At 30.0% G+C, this 25118-nt stretch overlaps 1 protein-coding gene across 1 annotated transcript in view; it reads left to right on the top strand.

Annotated features, from left to right (window-relative positions):
- LOC143234476 (protein C-mannosyl-transferase DPY19L1-like) overlaps positions 1-25118 on the top strand; it is a 43378-nt gene that overhangs the window by 5360 nt on the left and 12900 nt on the right. The window contains 14 exon segments of the mRNA XM_076471865.1: positions 807-894; positions 3768-3905; positions 5076-5196; positions 8570-8616; positions 8618-8664; positions 9870-9927; positions 11194-11285; positions 13455-13527; positions 14244-14348; positions 16680-16766; positions 18413-18550; positions 19264-19315; positions 19318-19364; positions 20971-21042. Coding sequence (XP_076327980.1) covers positions 807-894; positions 3768-3905; positions 5076-5196; positions 8570-8616; positions 8618-8664; positions 9870-9927; positions 11194-11285; positions 13455-13527; positions 14244-14348; positions 16680-16766; positions 18413-18550; positions 19264-19315; positions 19318-19364; positions 20971-21042 — 1165 coding nt within the window.

Raw genomic sequence — 25118 nt, 5'->3', positions numbered from 1 at the left:
AATAGTGAAGTTGAGATCCATTACAGGAAACATAGTTTGAACATAACATTTAATTAACTAATACTTTAATTCTGATCTGTGTAGATAGATTGTTGTGATCAGAAGTTTTGTCTTCAAGAGAACCATTCCACCTCCTTTCTTAATTTTTTCTTTTCTGATTCTACTATTACAAACTCCACTGATAGTATTCTCTCATACCTCCATCCCCTTGTGGGAGCCTACCCAGTAACAGTAGGTCATCTGACCCACAAGTTTTGGTATAGTATGGCAGATCTGTAGTAATTGTGGGTATTTGTGAATTTTCATAGTAAGCTCCTGCTTATAAGGGTTATTGTGGATGTAGGCGAATAAATATCCCCCGTTGCCTCTGTTTTTCTCTACAATACAAAATAGTCTAAGATTCTAACAGCTCCAAACAAGTGTTTCCTTGCATCAAGTATCACTAATGGTTATGTTTTTTACAGATTATGGTGTATGCTTGACCAGGCCCCTCTGTATGTCTTTAAGTTGTTCTGTGTGCTATTTCACATTCACTCATGATTTCTTCCTACCTTTTAATGCTGGTGATCTCAAGTTTTATTTTACCTGTTTATTTGATCAGTATAAAATTGTTCATTCTAACTGATAAAAGTTCAATGAGCATAACTCAATAGTGTTAAATTTTGGTATTGTCTTGGAAATTTGTAGATAAAACAAAATAGCATCTTATATGATGATTTTTTATGTACTGGTCTTTTGTATTAGATCAAAGTAGGCTTAATATAAAATGTGTTTTGAGATGACCACTATTATTTCATTATTTATAGCTACCATCAGTACACGATGTTTGAGAACGATCGCCATTTTTCTCATCTTTCCAATTTAGAGAGGGAGATGACTTTTAGGACAGAAATGGTATGAAGTGCACTAGACATAAACAATGTACTTATATTTAAGTTGGAATAGAATTCCTGAACTTATAAATTTTAAGACCAAGTTTTTTGGAATTGTCAATATTTGATTAAAAAAACAAACTGAATCTGACGTTTTGTTACTGTGATAGAAATATTTACAAGTTTTATCGAGAAACAATAACAAGGAGTAAAAGCCGTGATGGAAAACTTGTTTTAAGTCAACTATTAAAAAAAATGTAATTCTGTCTTTGTTGATTATGTTATTTTATACAAAAAACTCTCAAATTAATGCAATAACACCGTAATTTTTAATGTTATTTAAATTCAATTTGTTTCAGAATTAATCTTTTCTTTTTTTTTACCATAACTGGAAAGTTATTTATTTTTGTTTAGTAATATAATCTTCAAGGATGCTAGGACAATGAAGAAGGTTTGATTTCTTCTAGTTGTTATTTTGTGTATGTTTTCTAGTGCTAGGTTTACTTTAATTAATTTCAGTGCAAAACTTCAATGGGTCTATGTTTTTCAGAATGTTACTTGTGAAGTAGAAATTTCAAAAATGTTTCTTTTTATACCATCTCTTGCAATTTAAGTTAATTAAAAGTATTACTTAGAATAATTAATATGCATCACCACAATTTCTTTAATCTCAAAGTTTGTTACTCTAAAGACAGAACACAAAACAGATGACACATTTAGCTACTGTTTAACTAGTTTTTGTTATTTCTTCCATGATACAAAACCCTGTATCTGTTTCATGTTGGGTTTTTTTCATTTATTGCAAGCAGTTATACAACTAAAAAAGTTTGTTTTATTTCATGGAAGAGATGATCTAATTTAACAAGTACATGAGCCTAATGAAGTAACAATTGTCATCAGGCTAAGGTTGCCAAACAGATATTTGGTAATATGTAACAGTTGTTTAAAATGCTTAACAGTTGTTTAGTTCAGTTTTAATTCAATTACAAATCATCTTTGAAATACTTCAGACCAGACTCCTCAATTGGAACATAAAATTAGGATAATGTTTTCTAAGAACATTTGACAAATACAGAATTTTTAAAATACTGTACTAAAATGCAGATGTGTATAATATTTGTCATTAGTTGTGATGGTTTAAATATTTGCATACTTGGTGTAAAATAAATCAATTTGATCAGAAAAACCAATTCAACATTTGTGGAATGTGTAAAGGTCAGAAATGGGTCCAATGAGGAAGTGAGATGTGACCTTTATAACATACTTCATTAATATCCATTTTGTAAAGAAATTCATATAAGTTTTTCACTTTCCTTTCATTTTACAATGGGTGTTAATGTTTAAACCTTTACTATAAGACAGTTTTCAAATAAATATTAAATGCTTCTTTTCATTCAAGACATTTTTCTGTCTGAGTGTATTAATTACAATGTTCTATAATCAACTATCAAAGAAGCCACTTGACTGCATAACACAATGAACACTTGATGATGCTTTTATAAAAGGGTCTGACATTGAATACTTCAACAGAAAGCATGCTTTCGAAATAATAACTTTGATTGCTCATTAAAGTGCATTATAACATTGAAGATATCTATTGTTATATCATTCTGTAAACTGTTTAACTTTTGTTTTTAACTGGATTTTGATTAAGTATGACTGACGGAACAAATGAAAATATTAGTCATAAGGCAGTCTTACCACTTCGTGCATGACTCGTATTTTTATTCACACGTGAATGCAAACTTCCCGAACTAAATATAAGTGTCAATAAATGGAATGGTACAATTCATATGAATTTAACTTAATGGAATTTTATTGTAAATTGATGCATAAAGTAATATTTTTCAAAATCACTTGCAAATATCCATGCTTGATGCATGTGCAAACAATTCACTGTCATTAGGGTTGAACTGTAACAAATTTAACCAAAATCACACGTGTACTGACTTCTTATTGCTTAAAAATTTACAGGTAGTTAAATCATTTGCACAACTTGTAGCGTGGCCATAGGATACTGTAAGACCAGTCAGATCATAGACTGACCACTCTTTTTTTGTGGTATGTATTGCTATGACTTATGTTCTAAAACTTCCTTTATTTGTTTTATTACATTATGCTGGTGTGTGTATGTACAGTGTTTGTAGTTAAAATGGCTTGAGATTCAATCTCATAGCATCAAAATTTTAAAAATATTCTAAGTGTGGAAATGTCCCCAGATCTCCTTCCTCTAAAAATGGAATGGTTTTCATGTCAGTAGTATACACTGTACACTTTTTGTGACATTTTTTAACTGTGACAATATTCTGACTGCTGAAACTGTGGCAGCAGAGGGCATGTGACATTGACAAACATAAATCTAACTGGTAAATGGTCCTGGTTGACCTTGTTTTGGCAGATGTCAGAATCAAGCCAGAAAGGTTGTGACATTATCTATAGTCATGATGAAACTTGTTTGTCTTTGCAAAATGGCAAAATTCCATTCATTTTCTATAAATAAATTGTTATTAAGTGTTTGAACACAACTGTTGAAACAAGTGACAAAACTGCATTTATTATGTGCACAAAAAAAAGCCTGAACCTAGTGTCAGGGTAGAGATAACAGAGTTACCTTACATAGGAACATTAATATTATGGAGTCATTTTACAATGATATAAACACATCTAACTATCATTACTCTACTTTTTGCTTTCCAAGCCAAGAATGCTTCAGCAATGAGACTTTTCACCGGTAACAGTTGTTCACTGTTGTTGTTTTTTAGGGTTTATATTATATTTTAAAGCACTTACTCAAGATCCAAGTTCCTACATTGCTGTATTTTTCCAGGGTTTATATTAAATATATTTCAAAACACTTACTAAAGCTCCAACTTCCTATGTTGTTTTTTATTTCAGGGTTTATATTATTCCTATTTTAAATCACTTATTGAAGCTCCAACTCTGTGGGAAGGTCTACACTCAATAATGAACGACAAACTGACTGAATATCCGGATACCATTAATACATTGAAGCGTTTCAACCTCTATCCTGAGGTAGGCAGTACTTTCGACATAATTAACATTGCTGGATGTGTAATAAACTACATCTAATTAGCACAGCTAGATGTTTGATAGAAAAATGTCTAATTCTTGTGACCATCAACTGAAACATTTGAAGTTTTCTGTTATATTATTTAATGTTGTTTGAGAATCTCAGTTGAAAGTTTATTTTTTGTGATCCACACTTACGTTTACAAGTTTAGATTTTTAATTATTAGATACCACAAGTTTTTACACCGAAAGTTTGTTCGCTTTGTAAACTAATATTTTGTCAGGTTCGTGTTTTCTACTTTTAGGTGCAATATAAAAACTAAAAAAAATTAAAACACAAGTTCCGAGTTTGAAAGACTTTTTTTTTGGAAATTTTTAGTGAAAAATTGATCAAAATTGCAAAACATCTGACAAGTTTTCAAAAGACAATCAAAATTTTTCAGGGCAAGTGACTTTGCTAGCCAAACAAGCAGTAACTGTTGTTTTGTGATGTTTGAATTTTGTTCAGAGTTCTCGTTAGTCATCAAAATTGTTTGAAATATGCATTAACAGAGAAGCAAAACAAGTTGTTTCCTTTTATTTGTTTAGAAAAAAATCCCTTTAGAAAGCAAATTTTTTACACTGTTTTAAAAGTAGTTTCAAAATTTCATTGACAACTTCCAAAAGACTCAAATTCCTAACTGAAAATTTTTTAAAAGAAAAACTCAATTGCAAAACATTTTTGTTCCTGAAAGCCCTGACAAAAATGCCAAAAATAAATCCTGGAAGCAGAACTTAACAAATAACTTTAAATTCAGAATAACGTGTGTAGCTCTTAACATAAAATATTATTAGTGATTAGTCAAGAAAGGAAGCATTACCAGTAAATATCCACCACAGAAAGCATTCCTATGCCTGAAATATAAAGAAGAGTTTTAGAGTTTGGTGAGAGGATGAGAAATAATTCTAATCTGTAAAAAAGGGTGAGTTAATCTGATATAAAGGTGTTCCCTCTTCTAATTATTTTATGTTGAACTTGTTGATGGAATTGTCTGAAACTAATAAATGTAGATGTAAGACTTGAAAAGCAAAATTTTTTTTTTAATGGATTACTAAAATATTCCAAAGCTGTGAATTACACTTAGCCAAAAGTGTTGATGCTTATTACAGTTGTGTTCATTATTACTAACACAGATTGTGCTAGCTGGAGCATTCAAGATATTCCAGTCAGTCACTGACTATTACAAGATCCACACCATAGAATGTTGGCAAGTGAACAGAGGACAGGATATGTCTCCTGTGGAAAGCTGTGAAGGTCTAGTCTGAGATTTATGAGTGTAAGATTATCTTGTTGAAAGAAGAATGGATGGATTTAAATTTTAAATTTAGGGTAACTAAATTATCTTGTTAAAACAAGAATGGATGAAATTTAAATTTAGGGTAACTAAATTATCTTGTTAAAACAAGAATTGGTGATGAAATTTAAATTTAGGATTACTAAGTTATCTTGTTAAAACAAGAATGGTTCAAGTTAAATTCGAGGAAAGCCTAGTTTTTGTACTGTGTGTCCACTATTGTTAAATCACAAAGAATCCTGTGCCAGAAAGTAGTAGTGAAATGTGGAATACAAGTTTATATATCTGTTTTTTTTTTCTTCTTCAAGGAGTTAGGTGCTTAGTTTGTTAAGAAGGATATTTTTAAAGTTTAAGCATTGTAAAGTTCCTGGGGTGATTTCAAGAATGAACCAGTGTAGACATTTGGTTATTAGAGTTAAAAATACATACAAAGAAGGTTTGTGTGTGTGTGTGATGATAGTAGAACAGTAAAGACTTTAAGTGTCATATTTATCATTGTGGTTGATCATTTTTAACTATAAACACATTAAATAAATAACTTTCAAACATTTTATCTTTATATCAGTTCAGCTGTTTTATGAGACTGTCAGATTTCCTGCAATGATATGTCTCGTACTCTTATATATGACTCACCATTTTAGTTTAATAACTTTTAGTTTTCGAAACTGCAGAAGGAGTAGTTAATTATAACATATCAAGTTTTTATATCAGTCTTTGACTATCATTTATTTTTGTTTAATATAAAATTGCTCAAGAAAAACTTTAACAACAACTTCTTTTTTACCACTAATAGGGAGGCTAATTAGTCTTGGCAAAAATCTTGCACTACATAGAATTTTAATGGATTAAATTTAGTCATAGTTATTTGTTTATTCCTCAAACTATTTTTCCTTATTCTGTTCTTTAAGGAAATATGAACTAGATTTATGGTTTGGGAAAATATGCATTGTTTTCATTAAAGTCTGAGTCTGTACATTGTTATTTATAACTGGTTCCATGTTAAGTTATATTAATGTTTAAAAAAAACTTAGGATGGACATAGAATGCACTGAGAAATAACTGTAGGAAATCACTAAAAACAAGAAGAAAAATTTTTGCTTTTATGCTTTAAGAACACTATTCAAGCTTTCTATCAGTTTTAACTAACTCCACCTACTAATTCTCAGCTCTTTAGTACTATCTCAACACTTCCAGTTGTACCTCATGACCCCATCTATTCTTATTTCTTTAGTTCTGTCTCAACACTTCCAGTTGTAGCTCACAACACCTACCAATTCTTATTTCTTTAGTCCTATCTCAACACTTCCGGTTGTGGCTCACAACACCTACCAATTCTTATTTCTTTAGTACTATCTCAACACTTCCAGTTGTAGCTCACAACACCTACCAATTCTTATTTCTTTGGTCCTATCTCAGCACTTCCAGTTGTGGCTCACAACACCTACCAATTCTTATTTCTTTGGTCCTATCTCAGCACTTCCAGTTGTGGCTCACAACACCTACCAGTTCTTATTTCTTTGGTACTATCTCAACACTTCCGGTTGTAGCTCACAACACCTACCAATTCTTATTTCTTTGGTACTATCTCAGCACTTCCAGTTGTGGCTCACAACACCTACCAATTCTTGTTTCTTTGGTCCTATCTCAGCACTTCCGGTTGTGGCTCACAACACCTACCAGTTCTTGTTTCTTTGGTACTATCTCAGCACTTCCAGTTGTGGCTCACAACACCTACCAGTTCTTATTTCTTTGGTCCTATCTCAGCACTTCCAGTTGTGGCTCACAACACCTACCAGTTCTTATTTCTTTGGTCCTATCTCAGCACTTCCGGTTGTGGCTCACAACACCTACCAATTCTTATTTCTTTGGTACTATCTCAACACTTCCGGTTGTAGCTCACAACACCTACCAATTCTTATTTCTTTGGTCCTATCTCAGCACTTCCGGTTGTGGCTCACAACACCTCCCAATTCTTATTTCTTTGGTCCTATCTCAGCACTTCCAGTTGTGGCTCACAGCACCTCCCAATTCTTATTTCTTTGGTCCTATCTCAACACTTCCGGTTGTAGCTCACAACACCTCCCAATTCTTATTTCTTTGGTCCTATCTCAACACTTCCAGTTGTGGCTCACAACACCTCCCAATTCTTATTTCTTTGGTCCTATCTCAGCACTTCCAGTTGTGGCTCACAACACCTCCCAATTCTTATTTCTTTGGTCCTATCTCAGCACTTCCAGTTGTAGTTCACAACACCTCCCAATTCTTATTTCTTTAGTCCTATCTCAACACTTCCAGTTGTAGCTCACAACACCTCCCAATTCTTATTTCTTTAGTCCTATCTCAACACTTCCAGTTGTAGCTCACAACACCTCCCAATTCTTATTTCTTTAGTCCTATCTCAACACTTCCAGTTGTAACTGTCATTATCTACTATAAGTGTTTTCCATGAAATATGTGTTGGCGTTGCTGTGTATAACAAGTATGTATGAGAGTTTGAAACTGTGTTCTGTCACTTTTCTTTGTCAGCTAAATCTTGTTAACAAAAATAGCTGTTATAAATGTCAAAAGTACACTTACTGTCAAGTTTGTTTTGTGAAAAACATCAGTTGTTTATTGTGTAAATATTCTTTATACTCTTAAGAGACACTGTTGAAACAAAACATTCAATAGATTGCCACATACAAATTTCATTGTCAGACAAACACCACATTTTGAACAAGTGACTATTTTTAATCTCCTTATAAAGGTATAACAAGTTTAAAGTTACTTACTCCTTACAGTACATGATTATCTAATTAACAAAATAAACCTTTTTCTTGTTGCTGGGCAGAAAGTGTTATTTCCCAATTGCTTATGCCTAATGTAAATGGAAAAGACCTATTTTTCTCTTCAAACTTTGCTTTTGTGACTTGGAAGCATATAACGAAAACGTGATGGGAGACTATATTTGGGGCTGATACGTGAAAATGATTTACATTACAGTCACAAATCTCGAAAAACTACTCACTTCTAAACATATAACTTTAGTATAAATACATTTAAATCTTGATTCATATGTTGTTTTATTCAGACCTTTATGTAAATGAAACTGTACAAATTTGTGTTTTCACATAGAAAATAGGTTGATTTCTAAATTTCATTATCCAGGTCACAAAAGCAAAGTTTGAAGGGAATAATGACCATTTTCTGTACTTTTACAACATAAGCAATTAAGAAATAACACATACTATCCAGGAACAAAATTTTTGTAACATAGTGTAATGAACTAAAAACTTTTATCTTTTGTAACTTATGGCCCAAGAGAAAAAGGACCCAAAACTTAATGTTTTTTAGGTCTCGGAGATCCTGCATACTTTTACATATCGGCAGTGTTTCTGTGGAAGCGGTTTAGTCAGTGCTACTCTCTTCCTTTATGGATATGTCTTAAGGTAATCCAACTTTTCTTGTACATCTATTAGCAATGAATTGGTTTATTTCTCACAAATTTTGTTTAGATTTTGTCAAGAAAAATTAATTTTACCCTCTTTTGTGAATTGTTGTAAAGTTTTGACACTTTATCTCATCTGTTTGATTATTTCAAAACTTATTATACATTTAGTATTTTTATTTTCTTACATCTTCTATGTTAATGTTACAGTTTCTATGTTTTTGAAATTAATGTGGTCACATGGCCTTGAAGTAAGAAGACCATAGCTAATCAGAGACATCTGTCATATTACAGTTGTTGTCTGTATTATGATATAATGAGAGAAAACAAACTTTACACACTAGTTTTGATTTAAAAAAAACAAAACGATTATTACAAAAAATTTCCCAATGTGTCTGTCATGCACCAAAGTTTGTTCAAAATACTGCAAACCAAAATCATACTTGGTGCAAGTTCAGTTTTGGTTGGTTAGTTTTTGTGAGGAGCTATGTACAATATTATTGGCTTGGAGTAAAAACCTGTGTCTGTATCCTTATAAATCACTTACAAATATCCGTGCTCGATGTGTGTGCAAACAATTTACTGTCATTAGGGTTGAACTATAACAAAATTAACCAAAACCACGTTTCCTGACTTCTTATTGCCTAAAAATGTAAAGGTAGTTAAATGAAATGTATGCATTATTTGTTAGGTTTGTATAAAGCAGACAATTGCTCCAAAATATATTTCCTCTTATCAGTTTAGAATTTTACATGTGATGTTAAGGGTAATCATAAAACTATTGTAAATATTTTTTTCTTGAGCAAGATCTTACCACTGTCCAACTTTTGGGTATCCCAGTTACTGAACATGCTGTGGCAGATATTAGTGTAAAAATGTGCCAGTTAGAAAGAGAGGAAACTTCTCCAATAGATGAACTGATTCTTTCACAATGAAACAACTATGAAGCGATTTATTTACAAATGTAGTACAGGGTATGGATTGTTTTCTATATCCACAACTCTGTTGTTCTTGATGGATGCCTTAAATTTTTTGGGGGGAAAGAGAGGGGTTTGATTTGAGTATAGATTTAAGTATTTTATGTTTGAAACAAACATTAACCTACAAATGGTACTTCTAGTTTAAACATAATGATATTTAGTGGTAAAAATTTTTGACTCTAATTTCATTTGGTTTAAACCTTCCTTTATAACTTTCGTTCTGTAGTGAATCAGTTGTTGGTGGCTTGATGTCGGTGTCATGTTTTTTTTTCAACCATGGAGAGGTAAGTTTATTTACGGGTGAAATCAAAACATTACATTGTTTACTGATATCAGTAATAGACATTCTACTAAATAAATAGGTCTGGCATGCTCTGATGGTTGAGGCACTCTGCTTGTACCCTTCCCACTCATGAGGGTGCTGTGATATGTTGTGACAATCATACTGACTGACACTACAATTATTAGCTCAACACTTCTTAATCAGTTTGTAAAGATACTGACTGACACCACAATTGTTAGCTCAACACTCCTTAATCAGTTTGTAAAGATACTGACTGACACCATAATTGTTAGCTCAACTCTTCTTAATCAGTTTGTTAAGATACTGACTGACACCATAATTGTTAGCTTAACTCTTCTTAATCAGTTTGTAAAGATACTGACTGACACCATAATTGTTAGCTTAACTCTTCTTAATCAGTTTGTAAAGATACTGACTGACACCACAATTGTTAGCTCAACACTTTTTAATCAGTTTGTAAAGATACTGACTGACACCACAATTGTTAGCTCAACACTTCTTAATCAGTTTGTAAAGATACTGACTGACACCACAATTGTTAGCTCAACACTTCTTAATCAGTTTGTAAAGATACTGACTGACACCACAATTGTTAGCTCAACACTTCCATTCAATGAAATTATTGAAACCAATAAGATAAATTTGTAAATGTTTTTAGTTTCCAAAAATGTGGTTTTAAAATTAAGAAAGTTGTGTTGAATATTTAGAGAGAAACCCAAGGATTACTGTAACAGATGCCAACCCTTCGTGTGAAGGTCGCCTGTCTTGTAGAAGATAGAGTTTCTCTGCCAGTGTTAAAGTGGCCTTCTGGATATAATCATAGACATATTCTTTATCTTTTTATTAAATTCTTGAAAACCAACGTGACAATATGTACAGGCATTTGCATTTGAGACAATTTTTAAATTTGTGTAGTTGAGTTAAAACATGTAAGGGAACTTTTTTTTTTATCAAACACTGTTGGTTAATTCATTTAATATTTTCCTAGATTTTGTTATGTTTGTAAGAGATAAGCTCTTCCTGAATTTAAACAACTTACAAGATGAAGTTTTTAACATTTTCTTACTCGGGAGGCTGCTTGTGTTGATTAACCTAATGTTACAGTAGGACCTGACCAACCACCTACTATGTTTTGTATACAAAACCTCTTGACAAAAATACACATTTTTCTTACTTAGATCCATTTTTGTTTTAATTGTAAAAAGCTGTTTGTTGTAATGGTTAAGTGAATACTGACATATTTCAGTGTACAAGAGTACAGTGGACACCCCCTCTGAGAGAAAGTTTTGCTTATCCATTGTTTCTCTGTGAGATGCTGGCAGTTACCTTGACCTTGAGGTTTGGTTGACTTTAGTTTTCTTTTAGTAGTCTCTAAGTTGATAATAACATATTGCACATCAGTTTTGACTAAAGATGTCTTAAGATTATGCCATGAGAAACCCATTGAAACATTTTATTATTATACATATATTTAATATCCTTCTGTTCCAAACAAAAAATGTCTTTTTTTCTTATGCTTAATATAAATACAACTGAATTGTAATTTGTTTTTAACTTTAGTCTATTTGTTTATAATTAAAGAGAAAATAATACTTGTACATAGTGATGCTCTTAGTTTCATTCTTTATATTTAGGGTAAATGTTTGACAAATAATGAAGTGTGAAAACACCAGTGATATATTTTTAATTGGCCCAGCATGTCCAAGTGGTTAAAGCACTTGACTCGTAATCTGAAGGTCATGGGTTCAAATCCCCATCACACCAAACATGCTCACCATTTCAGCTGTGGGGACATTATAATGTGATGGACAGTCCCACTATTCGTTGGTGAAAGAGTAACCCAAGAGTTGGCAGTGGATGGAAATGACTAACTGCCTTCCCTCTAGTCTTACATTGTAAGTTAGGGACAGCTAGTGCAGATAGTCCTCGTGTAGCTTTGCACAAAATTCAAAACAAACCAAACCAAGTATTTTTATTTCTTCATGCAAAGGGTGACCTGTGATATACTCTTACACACACTACTCTCTTTTAAAATATGTATCTGAGAGTTCTTGGTTCAAGTCTAGTTTCTGTAAAATTACATTCTTAACTTTAGAGCCATAGGTGCATTATATGATAAAAAAAAAATCAAATTCCACTATTCAGTTTGATTATCCTAAAATTCTAGCAGTTTGAAGCTAGAGAACATGAACACAGACATTTAAAGGAATATTCACTTTTTTATTGTTCTTTATTTAGTTCACCATACCTTTTAATTTTTAGTCTTAGCAAAAAAAAACCTAAAAGCTCACTAAAAAAACAACAGAAGTATCTTTCATATCAAAGTGGAAAAATTGCTAAGATTTGGTTTGAGAAAACTTAGAACATTGCTGTGTTTCACCTTGTTAAAAAGGAATTGTCATGGTGAAACATACTGGTATTTTATGTTATCGCTGCAAGTTGACATAGTATTTTGTGTCATCACAACAAGTTAACATGGCAATGTCATGGTGAAACATAGCAATGTTTCTTGCCATCACTAAATGTTAATGCGGCACTGTCATGATGAAATCTTTTGTTGTCTCGTTGCAAGTTCTCTTGTGTTTCACGTTTTACTCTTGTTTCTGGTTTATTAGCCCTAACAGTACCTGAACCTTTGAGAGTTACAAGTAAAGAACACATGGACATTGTTAACCATTAAAGACACTTATGAACATTTTGTCATGTATTCAGTTATTTCTAACATTCACATGGACATTGTTTGAAACATAACCATTAAAGACACTTATGAACATTTTGTCATGTATCCAGTTATTTCTAACATTCACATGGACATTGTTTGAAACATAACCATTAAAGACACTTATGAACATTTTGTCATGTATCCAGTTATTTCTAACATTGTTTGAAACATAACCATTAAAGACACTTATGGACATTTTGTCGTGTATCCAGTTATTTCTAACATTACTGATCTAAAATATTTTAATATTTCACTTTAAGTGCTGCTCCCTGGTTTCTTGCTCGTAAGACACGGGACTTACATCACCAAATATCAGGTTTTGATACCCATGATGGACAAAGCATAGATAGCTCACTTTGTAGGTTTATGCTTAACAAAAACAAACAAAAGCCTCGAGTGTCAAAATTTTGTCTGTAATGGAAGTATTCATTTTTGGAAATAAGGAAACAGAATTCAGTAAGTGTTTATATTTAGGTTGGTGTAATTTTGATAAAAAAATGTATTATAAACAATATTCAATTCGAGAATGTGTTAAAAGATTTTGTGCTGGTTTTGTCATGTTTTGTTTTACACCGTAAAAATTCTGGAATAAGTTATTGTTGATGTAAGTCTGACCTGGACAAGTAATTCTGTAATTTTTATTTACTACTGGAATCGAAAGATTCAAAAGAATTAATCTTTCTAACCCTAAATGCAATAATTTCTTTTCTAAAACAATTTATAATTAATGTAAATATCTTTGTTTAAAGTTTTGTTTCTTTTGTTAATTACTGCTGTAATTTCAGATATCACGAAAAACAATGGAAGAATGTTTTAGCGATAGCCATTTTTTCAGGTTGTTTCATTCTGGCTTGGCAGGTAATAGTGTTAAAATGGAACTTTTTAAGTGTTTAGAATATCACTAACTTAATCTTGTCTGATTACAACAGCTCACTGTTATTCTGACTTGCTGTAGATGATGTTCTTGTTATAAAGGAATCATTAGAGTCCAGGAATGTTTGGATATTAACTTATAAACCACAGCTAAGCCTAACAGATAATTATACTAATCTAAGATTTAATAAGTAGTAAAAGTTGGGTTCATATTCTCTACATTAAACAAATGATTAAACTGGTTTATTATTCTGTATTTGTTCTTGTTTTTATAACATGCTAACTTTCTGTCAGCTAATTACTCTTTCTATTGAAAGATATAGCTTTAAAAATTCTTTTCGTATAATTATAGCTAATGATAGAAGGTACAATATTGCTACATTAAAGAAACTTTGTTTTTGGATAAAAAGATAAAATATTTTTTATAAGTTTGTTTTCTTAAAAAAGATATTTAGGTGTCTGCAATTCTATGAAGTTTGCATGTTTGTATATAATCTATCTATTTTGTCACATTTCATTAAGGTTTTATTTTATTTTTGGGCATAATGGCCATAATATACTTAACTGATTTAGATGGGCTCTATCTTTCAATGTTTTAATGTTTTACCATTTTGGTTATAAAAAAAGTATGTTAATTCTACTTGAATTTGGTAGTACGTAACTTAATATTTGGTTTTAAGCTTTGTATTTCTACATTGCAGTTTGCCCAGTTTGCTCTACTCACCCAAACTCTAGCAATTCTAGGTGTGTACTTGATTGGTCAAATATCGAAATCCACGTTCCAAAGAGTACTTCTAGGTCAGATGGTAAGTGTTTTTATTAAGTTGTTTTAATTTTGTTATAATATATTTTAGTGGATTATGTATCAATGTAATTGTATCACAGCTTCACAATACAAGTATCATGTTACTGTTTCTACACCTTTAGGAGCTATGCATATAATGTTTATTACATTTCTAAATATACTAATTATATTTGTCAAACTTTGAGTAAAAAAATATAGTGTGTTTTGTACATAAAGAAAAGAAGCAAATTTTTAATAAATTTTCTACCAAAAAATATTAGGTGTGAATTTACCAAACCCTAATCAGTGTTAGTGAAAGGTGATGTTCATATTAAGAATAAAAAATATCTTTTTCATAAAATAATGTCAAATATTTATCAAGTTTTTAGAAAAGATTGAACCTTGTACCTTTTATATCAAGGATGAATGATTAGAATTGTGATTTATATTAATTTTAGGCTTAAGTAGTTCGATGAGAATATTATGTTGTAGTCCTAAAGAAGTAAAGGTGTTACCTTAAGCCTTGTTTTGATCTATTTTAGGGTATGAGCTTTTGTTTTGTTGTTAATGTTTATAACATTCTTTATCATTATTTTTGTTCATCTGTTGATTTTGAATTATTTATTGAATATTATTTATTTTTTATTAATTGTTGTCCTATAGAATTTATAGTAATTTTTGAATGAGTTTGAAGACTAGTTCAGTAATTTGAAGTCACTAGTACACTTCTTTAACACTAGCCTTTCATAGTATGTTTACTTTTCATAAAGTAGTTAATGTTCCTCGTAAATATGTATTTTAGAACAAAATAAATATATTGTGTACTGAAATAGAATGTTCCAGAACTAATCTGAGATATAAATCAGTTACATTTATTAGCTGCTCAAAGGTGAACACTATAGCAAACAACGAAACTGAAAAACTTAAATAATAAAAATAACTGTGTATCGAATTACATAGATAAATGCACGCTTTTCTTGTTGGTTATAAATAACTGAATATGAATATCATAGAGAATTAACATTTTCAAAAAACTGGAGAGGGCATTTTTAATGGGTTTGTCTTTCTTTTTATTACATCTTAATAAAGGAGATTGTAATTTTATATTCTACTTTATTAACATCTATAGTATGTTTCTCATTAATTAGACTCTCAGAAAATTTAAAACGGATGATTTCTTGCACAGACACATCACATGAAGATTAAGAATTCAAATATTTTTTTTAAATTAAAAAGTAGAAAATATTTTAATAAAGTTGGATTATAAACAACATTTGAGGCGAAGCTTAGTGACCTAGGTGGACAATAAAAATGCTGAAAAGTAATTGTGTAAAAGGTTGTGAACTGTATTCTTTGACCCAGCTATTGACATAAAAGTCAATACTAGGAAATATAACGTAAGTACTCTAGAAAATGTTTTCCACTACTGTGTTGAAAAGTGTAGAATTTTATTTTTATTTTTTTTGCAGTGAAATTTCTTATAGTTAAATCCTGCTTTTCAGTAGCACAAAGAGTTCTTAGGGATGAAAGTTTTGATTGGCTGTTTATAGTAATGGGTTTTTCTGTATCATTATATACTAACTAATGACTGTATGTTTCTCTTACTTATAAAAACCTGTGATACTTCTGTTGAGTTTTCCTCGGTATCATTTGTAACCATACTGATGGTACCTCTGATGTGGAAACAAACTGTATCTTACAGACAGGAGCTACAGTTATTAAACTGGAACTCTGTTTGTGGTGTAGTACACTTCCTGTTCTCAGTAATTTTATTTTTTACAAAACTGAAATTTTTGAACAAAATGTGCTTCACCCAAGTTGATAAATCTTCTCACCCAAAGGCCTCAAGTGTTGGTCTGTAAACTTCTAGTAACCAGTGGTGGACATAGCACTGATAGATCATTGTGTACTTTACAACAAGCATAGAATTAATTGTCACAAAATTAAAATAAATTGTGTATTGCAAGTTATCACTCGGCTAATTCAACGTGTTCAATCAGCATGTGTTGCTCGGTAAACCTTGAAAATGGATTTTGTGTTATACTGTTGGTAACATGTTTTGATAGAAGATTAAAGGTATAATATAAAGATAATTATCAATTCTTGTTATGTTTGACTGAATATGAACCAAGTGATTATTGCTTACATATAGGTTATTCCCATCTTGTACGTCATTTTATCTAGATCTTTCATGAAATTGTACATCTTTGCACTTAATGTACAAGTCTTCACCTTAAGATTATTTTTCTCCCTATTGCTTAATATTTCTCCATCCAATTTGGTAGTATTTGTAAAATACTCCTATAGGAATGTAATTTCTGTGTGACTATAACCTTTCTCTTTCCCCCTACAGGCTGGATTGATTCTCGGCTATAGTCTGCTGTTTGGTAATCAAATGCTGTTGGCTTCTTTTTATCCAACTGCCCTTATAATGAGTTTTGTAAGTATTTGTGTGGTATAAAACAAAAATCATGAATGTTTGAAAATAAAAAATCTTTGTTGTTCCCCAAAAAGGATAAAAAACTGACATCACTGTGGGCATGATCTTTTAAAACTTACATTTTTTTTTTTTTTAAGTTATCACATTTTCTCTCCTATACTCAGGATACAAGTTTTTGCTGATCACATTGCTGTTTGAAACCTTTTCCAACAAGTATCTTCTGGAACGTTTATTTCCTTCACCAGTCACAACCCTAGTGATTCATATTCACAATATATTTGTGCAAGTAACCAAGGATGTAAAGAACACTTTTCTTTTGATATATCTTTTCAGAAAAAAACCCTGTATCATCCAGGTATCACACTTTGTCAGTAATGTACAGAGAACATTAAAATGGCAGAGGCTCATTAATGAAAGGGAGGGAAGGAGTTAAAGGGGCTGTTGGAATAGTGGGTAATCTTTCTAACACATTACTTACTGTAAAGACCAATCCGTCTCTATGCGATGTTCATGTTAAAACTGAAGTGTCTTTTTAATAAGTTAGGTATGTGTTGTTGACAATTTTTAACTGAGAAAAGAGAACTTTGGGGGCATAAGGATAAGAAGGGAGGGGCTTCAACCCACCCAGTCACCCTCTCTGTGTGTGTTTTTACATCATACACACAATGAAATAGTTCACACAAGAATTAATAAAAGCAAAAAACTTTAATTTGAAATTCAAAAAATTGGAAGGAGTTTTGAAATTTTAAAATTATTTTCTAAACAAATTATTTCATACTTAAAAGTTGTAAGTTATGTTGTATTTCTCCATTAATTATTTGCCAGTCAATGTAAATAAAAGGTTGATTGACTTATGTTTTTGGAAAATCTGTATCTTGATAGTTAAATATTTTTAACTGCTAAATCATAATATAAATAATTTTAAATTTCTGTTTCCTGGAATTACATTGTGACTTTATAAAGTAGCATATGAATTTAGAACAGTTTTTACCAAATCACGCATAAATAAATGTAACTAGTAAGTTCATTAGTGTTGTGAAAAGAAGTTTTGAAAGCCATAAACATAGGCTTGAATTTTACAAACAAAAAATGTAACACGGGAACAATTTTACAAAATGAAAGAATTACCTCAGAAGATAGACTAGATAGTTCCTTCATTACGTCAGAAGGTAGACTAGAAGGTTCCTTCATTACGTCAGAAGGTAGACTAGAAAGTTCCTTCATTACGTCAGAAGGTAGACTAGAAAGTTCCTTCATTACGTCAGAAGGTAGACTAGAAAGTTCCTTCGCTACGCCAGAAGGTAGACTAGAAAGTTTCTTCGTTACGTCAGAAGGTAGACTAGAAAGTTCCTTCAGGCTTAAATTGAAAATTTTGATATTCTCATCTTTCTACCAGTTTTTTAAACTGAGCAGGACATCTGTTTAAGTAATTCACATTAAGGGTTGCACTTTGTTTTAAGATGACTTAGAAGAGATCACAGTGTAAGATGGAAAAATGTTCTCCTGTGACTTGAATGTGTAACTGATTCTTCAATCTAATCCAATTTTTTTGTACCATAAGTCATACGTATTCATATTTTAAATTTTTATGGTGCCTCACGTAGGTTTAGATGTTATATTATGTTGCCTCTATTCAATGGTTTCAGATAATCTGCTTGCTAGAACCACAGTTTAACAGATTGAAATGGTCTGTTGTAAGATGGGTCACCCAGCTCGGAGTTCTTGGTGTGGGATGTGTTGGTCTTAAAGCTCTATCATCAGCTCTTCTACGGGTTAAAGATGACGTAAGTAGAGATCTCCTTAAAGGTAATGTGAATAACTTTAAGTCGACAAATAATGTGTAAATATGTCAATATATTGGACATTCATGATGACGAGAAACCCATTTAAAATAAAAACGTAACTCAGAACGACTGGTATGAGTATTAACACTTTTATTGGTAATCACAGAACAATGTTTCGACCTTCCTAGGTCAACTTCAGGTCAACTCTTTACAGTAGATTAAATAATCCCTATTTGTCATATAGTTTAAGTTGACCTCAGACTCCATTTTCAATTTTTAATTGTAGAAAATTTTGCAACTGTACAGAATATTAGATTGAACATCATTCATTTTGGTAAATGAATTTTTAAAAATTTGAGGATTGGTATTAAAAAAAAAATTGTATTCTAGTTGATCCACTGTGAATGTAATTAACATTCCAGTCAGCGTAGACTACCTACTAAGATAAAAATTAGCCTAACTGATGATGAGTGTATGTAATTAAATATACCTATATAATAATTTATACTTGGATAACAACTTTCCCTGAAGTTTTAGAGTATAGCTAGTTATATATGTACTGTTTTCTTATTCATACTTAAAGTATTCCTAGAATAAACCCCTGAAGTTTTAGAGTATATCTAGTTAAATGTTTCATACTTAAATTTGTGCTTATAAATAATTCATTGAGAAAAACCTACTCCTAAAGATTCCACTTTTGACATTTCTTTCAGGCTCATATTTGGAATATTTTAAGGTCAAAATTTTCAAACTATAGAGATTTCCACCGATGCTGTACACTTGTGCAGTAGAGTTTGACTTGATGGAAAGAGAGGTAAGTGATATTGTATCTTTATTTAAATTATGGTATAATTACTTGAATATATATATAAATTCCAGTTTAGGTTAAATGTTTGTAAAATGTCATAATGCTAAAGAATAATTAAAAATATTTTGTTACATAATGGTTGGTAATTTATTGTAAGTGTACTGTCTTCTCCAATGTAATTTATTTCAATATACAGTTGTAAAGATGTAGTAAATTTTTTTGTTTTGGTGGATAGAAACGATAGTATATACATAGGATTTATGTTTTGATATATACACTATTGGCATGTCATGACTAGGTGGGTTAAGGAGTTCAACTTGTAATCTGAAGATTGTGGGTTTGAATCCCCATCACACAACATATGCTTGCTCTTTAAGCCGTGGAGGTGTTATAATATCATGGTCAATCCCACTATTTTCGTTGGTTAAAGAGTAGCCCAAAAGTTGGTGGTGGGTGGTGATGACTAGCTGTCTTACACTGCTAAATTAGGGATGGATAGTGCAGATAGCCCTCATGTAGCTTTGTGCAAAATTCAGAAACAAATATGTATACCATTTTAATGACTTTTTGAACAATTAAAATAATTTGGAAAGTTTAATATTCAAATTTATATTCAGTGTTTTTAAAATAAACATGTTGTTTTACTTTTTTTTATCACCTATTAAAAGGAATTTTGTGTGTGAATTTCATCTGTTTTCTCCCAAGTTAATTTTTGTACAATAAAAACAAATGTCCAGGAAAATGTATGATTTGTATTTATTTTCTCAGTGGATTAAATTATAAGTGGTTGTGTATTTGAATGCTGATAATAAAAATATGTTTTGTTGTTGTTGTTGTTTTATATCTACATTGGTTCGATTTTGTTTGTTTCACCATAGGAAGCAACACTACCAAATAAACTGTTTTTACAGGATGTCTCTGGTTTTAAAAAGACTGAAATAACATCATGCCTTGTGCACCCATGGCCTAAAAATTTAAACCTTTTAAAATTAAAAAGATTAAAAACTGAGCAGTTACACTAACTGCAATACAATTAAAAACAAATGAACATTACTAATGTGTGGTAACATCACAAATAAATGTTAATGTTTTTGTGCAAGTTGAAGACTAGAAATTATTTTTAAAATCACAAACACAAAATCCAGAAAAAAAAACCTTTTAGTACCATTATTTTTATAAGCATCTGCCTTTCTCAGTTGTGAAACATCTACCTTTGTATCAACAATTTATGTAATATATTATAGAAAAGAATAAGGTAGTTGAAAATTGCACAAGATAAAATATGATAGAATAATGTAAAATAAAGAAAAAGACATGAATTACAAGATACATATTTGAAAGGTACTGAGAAATTAGAAATAAATCAGTGTTTATAGTTCATAAAAAAATATACAAAATACATTTGTCTCAGAATTAGCCACATTAGTCAACACGATAAAACTTAAATAGCTTGGAAAAGAACCTTATAAGTGAATCAGCATGTATAAGAAACTTGATTGTGAAAATTGAGGTAAGAAATATTGTAAAAAAAAAGGTATTGCTAGATTAGTAAAAATGTACAAAAACCATGTTTTCTGTCAGTTATTAATTTTTGTTTCTTATTTCTTTTCAGACTCCTCTTCGATTGATGAAAACTCTAGTTTTACCAGTGGCATTTCTAGTAATTGTTGTTGTGATGGTACAGGTTAGCTTACATTATTCTGTACTGTTGTAAACTGTTAACAGATCTACAAGAAACTTGATAATATCTACAGTCATCATGATGTAATGTACATTGTTACATTATTATTTAGTACTGTTGTAAACTGTTAACAGATCTACAAGTAACTTGGTAATATCTACAGTCATCATGATGTAATGTACATTGTTACATTATTATTCTGTACTGTTGTAAACTGTTAACAGATCTACAAGTAACTTGATAATATCTACAGTCATCATGATGTAATGTATATTATTACATTATTATTTAGTACTGTTGTAAACTGTTAACAGATCTACAAGTAACTTGATAATATCTACAGTCATCATGATTTAATGTATATTGTAACATTATTCTGTACTGTTGTAAACTGTTAACAGATCTACAAGTAACTTGATAATATCTACAGTCATCATGATGTAATGTACATTGTTACATTATTATTTAGTACTGTTGTAAACTGTTAACAGATCTACAAGTAACTTGATAATATCTACAGTCATCATGATTTAATGTACATTGTTACATTATTATTCTGTACTGTTGTAAACTGTTAACAGATCTACAAGTAACTTGATAATATCTACAGTCATCATGATGTAATGTATATTATTACATTATTATTTAGTACTGTTGTAAACTGTTAACAGATCTACAAGTAACTTGATAATATCTACAGTCATCATGATTTAATGTATATTGTAACATTATTCTGTACTGTTGTAAACTGTTAACAGATCTACAAGTAACTTGATAATATCTACAGTCATCATGATGTAATGTACATTGTTACATTATTATTTAGTACTGTTGTAAACTGTTAACAGATCTACAAGTAACTTGATAATATCTACAGTCATCATGATTTAATGTACATTGTTACATTATTATTCTGTACTGTTGTAAACTGTTAACAGATCTACAAGTAACTTGATAATATCTACAGTCATCATGATGTAATGTATATTATTACATTATTATTTAGTACTGTTGTAAACTGTTAACAGATCTACAAGTAACTTGATAATATCTACAGTCATCATGATTTAATGTATATTGTAACATTATTCTGTACTGTTGTAAACTGTTAACAGATCTACAAGTAACTTGATAATATCTACAGTCATCATGATGTAATGTACATTGTTACATTATTATTTAGTACTGTTGTAAACTGTTAACAGATCTACAAGTAACTTGATAATATCTACAGTCATCATGATTTAATGTATATTGTAACATTATTATTTAGTACTGTTGTAAACTGTTAACAGATCTACAAGTAACTTGATAATATCTACAGTCATCATGATTTAATGTATATTGTAACATTATTCTGTACTGTTGTAAACTGTTAACAGATCTACAAGTAACTTGATAATATCTACAGTCATCATGATGTAATGTACATTGTTACATTATTATTTAGTACTGTTGTAAACTGTTAACAGATCTACAAGTAACTTGATAATATCTACAGTCATCATGATTTAATGTATATTGTAACATTATTATTTAGTACTGTTGTAAACTGTTAACAGATCTACAAGTAACTTGATAATATCTACAGTCATCATGATTTAATGTATATTGTAACATTATTCTGTACTGTTGTAAACTGTTAACAGATCTACAAGTAACTTGATAATATCTACAGTCATCATGATGTAATGTATATTGTTACATTGTTACATTATTATTTAGTACTGTTGTAAACTGTTAACAGATCTACAAGTAACTTGATAATATCTACAGTCATCATGATTTAATGTATATTGTAACATTATTCTGTACTGTTGTAAACTGTTAACAGATCTACAAGTAACTTGATAATATCTACAGTCATCATGATGTAATGTATATTGTTACATTATTCTGTACTGTTGTAAACTGTTAACAGATCTACAAGTAACTTGATAATATCTACAGTCATCATGATGTAATGTATATTGTTACATTATTATTTAGTACTGTTGTAAACTGTTAACAGATCTACAAGTAACTTGATAATATCTACAGTCATCATGATTTAATGTATATTGTAACATTATTCTGTACTGTTGTAAACTGTTAACAGATCTACAAGTAACTTGATAATATCTACAGTCATCATGATGTAATGTACATTGTTACATTATTATTTAGTACTGTTGTAAACTGTTAACAGATCTACAAGTAACTTGATAATATCTACAGTCATCATGATTTAATGTATATTGTAACATTATTCTGTACTGTTGTAAACTGTTAACAGATCTACAAGTAACTTGATAATATCTACAGTCATCATGATGTAATGTATATTGTTACATTATTCTGTACTGTTGTAAACTGTTAACAGATCTACAAGTAACTTGATAATATCTACAGTCATCATGATGTAATGTATATTGTTACATTATTATTTAGTACAGTTTTAAACTGTTAACAGATCTACAAGTAACTTGATAATATCTACAGTCATCATGATGTAATGTATATTGTTACATTATTATTTAGTACTGTTGTAAACTGTTAACAGATCTACAAGTAACTTGATAATATCTATAGTCATCATGATGTAATGTATATTATTACATTATTATTTAGTACTGTTGTAAACTGTTAACAGATCTACAAGTAACTTGGTAATATCTACAGTCATCATGATGTAATGTATATTGTTACATTATTATTTAGTACTGTTTCAAACTGTTAACAGATCTACAAGTAACTTGATAATATCTATAGTCATCATGATGTAATGTATATTGTTACATTATTATTTAGTACTGTTTTAAACTGTTAACAGATCTACAAGTAACTTGATAATACCTATAGTCATCATGATTTAATGTATATTGTTACATTATTATTTAGTACTGTTTTAAACTGTTAACAGATCTACAAGTAACTTGATAATATCTATAGTCATCATGATTTAATGTATATTGTTACATTATTATTTAGTACTGTTTTAAACTGTTAACAGATCTACAAGTAACTTGATAATATCTATAGTCATCATGATTTAATGTATATTGTTACATTATTATTTAGTACTGTTGTAAACTGTTAACAGATCTACAAGTAACTTGATAATACCTATAGTCATCATGATTTAATGTATATTGTTACATTGTTATTTAGTACTGTTTTAAACTGTTAACAGATCTACAAGTAACTTGATAATATCTATAGTCATCATGATTTAATGTACATTGTTACATTATTATTTAGTACTGTTTTAAACTGTTAACAGATCTACAAGTAACTTGATAATATCTATAGTCATCATGATTTAATGTATATTGTTACATTATTATTTAGTACTGTTTTAAACTGTTAACAGATCTACAAGTAACTTGATAATACCTATAGTCATCATGATTTAATGTATATTGTTACATTATTATTTAGTACTGTTTCAAACTGTTAACAGATCTACAAGTAACTTGATAATACCTATAGTCATCATGATTTAATGTATATTGTTACATTATTATTTAGTACTGTTGTAAACTGTTAACAGATCTACAAGTAACTTGATAATACCTATAGTCATCATGATGTAATGTATATTGTTACATTATTATTTAGTACTGTTTTAAACTGTTAACAGATCTACAAGTAACTTGATAATATCTATAGTCATCATGATTTAATGTATATTGTTACATTATTATTTAGCACTGTTTTAAACTGTTAACAGATCTACAAGTAACTTGATAATATCTATAGTCATCATGATTTAATGTATATTGTTACATTATTATTTAGTACTGTTTTAAACTGTTAACAGATCTACAAGTAACTTGATAATATCTATAGTCATCATGATTTAATGTATATTGTTACATTATTATTTAGTACTGTTTTAAACTGTTAACAGATCTACAAGTAACTTGATAATACCTATAGTCATCATGATTTAATGTATATTGTTACATTATTATTTAGTACTGTTTTAAACTGTTAACAGATCTACAAGTAACTTGATAATATCTATAGTCATCATGATTTAATGTATATTGTTACATTATTATTTAGTACTGTTTTAAACTGTTAACAGATCTACA

The sequence above is a fragment of the Tachypleus tridentatus genome, chromosome 12 (genome assembly GCF_004210375.1).
Source record: "Tachypleus tridentatus isolate NWPU-2018 chromosome 12, ASM421037v1, whole genome shotgun sequence".
Lineage (NCBI taxonomy): Eukaryota > Metazoa > Arthropoda > Merostomata > Xiphosura > Limulidae > Tachypleus > Tachypleus tridentatus.
The sequence above is the reverse complement of the archived record's forward strand: the minus strand, read 5'-3'. Positions and strand labels throughout refer to the sequence as shown.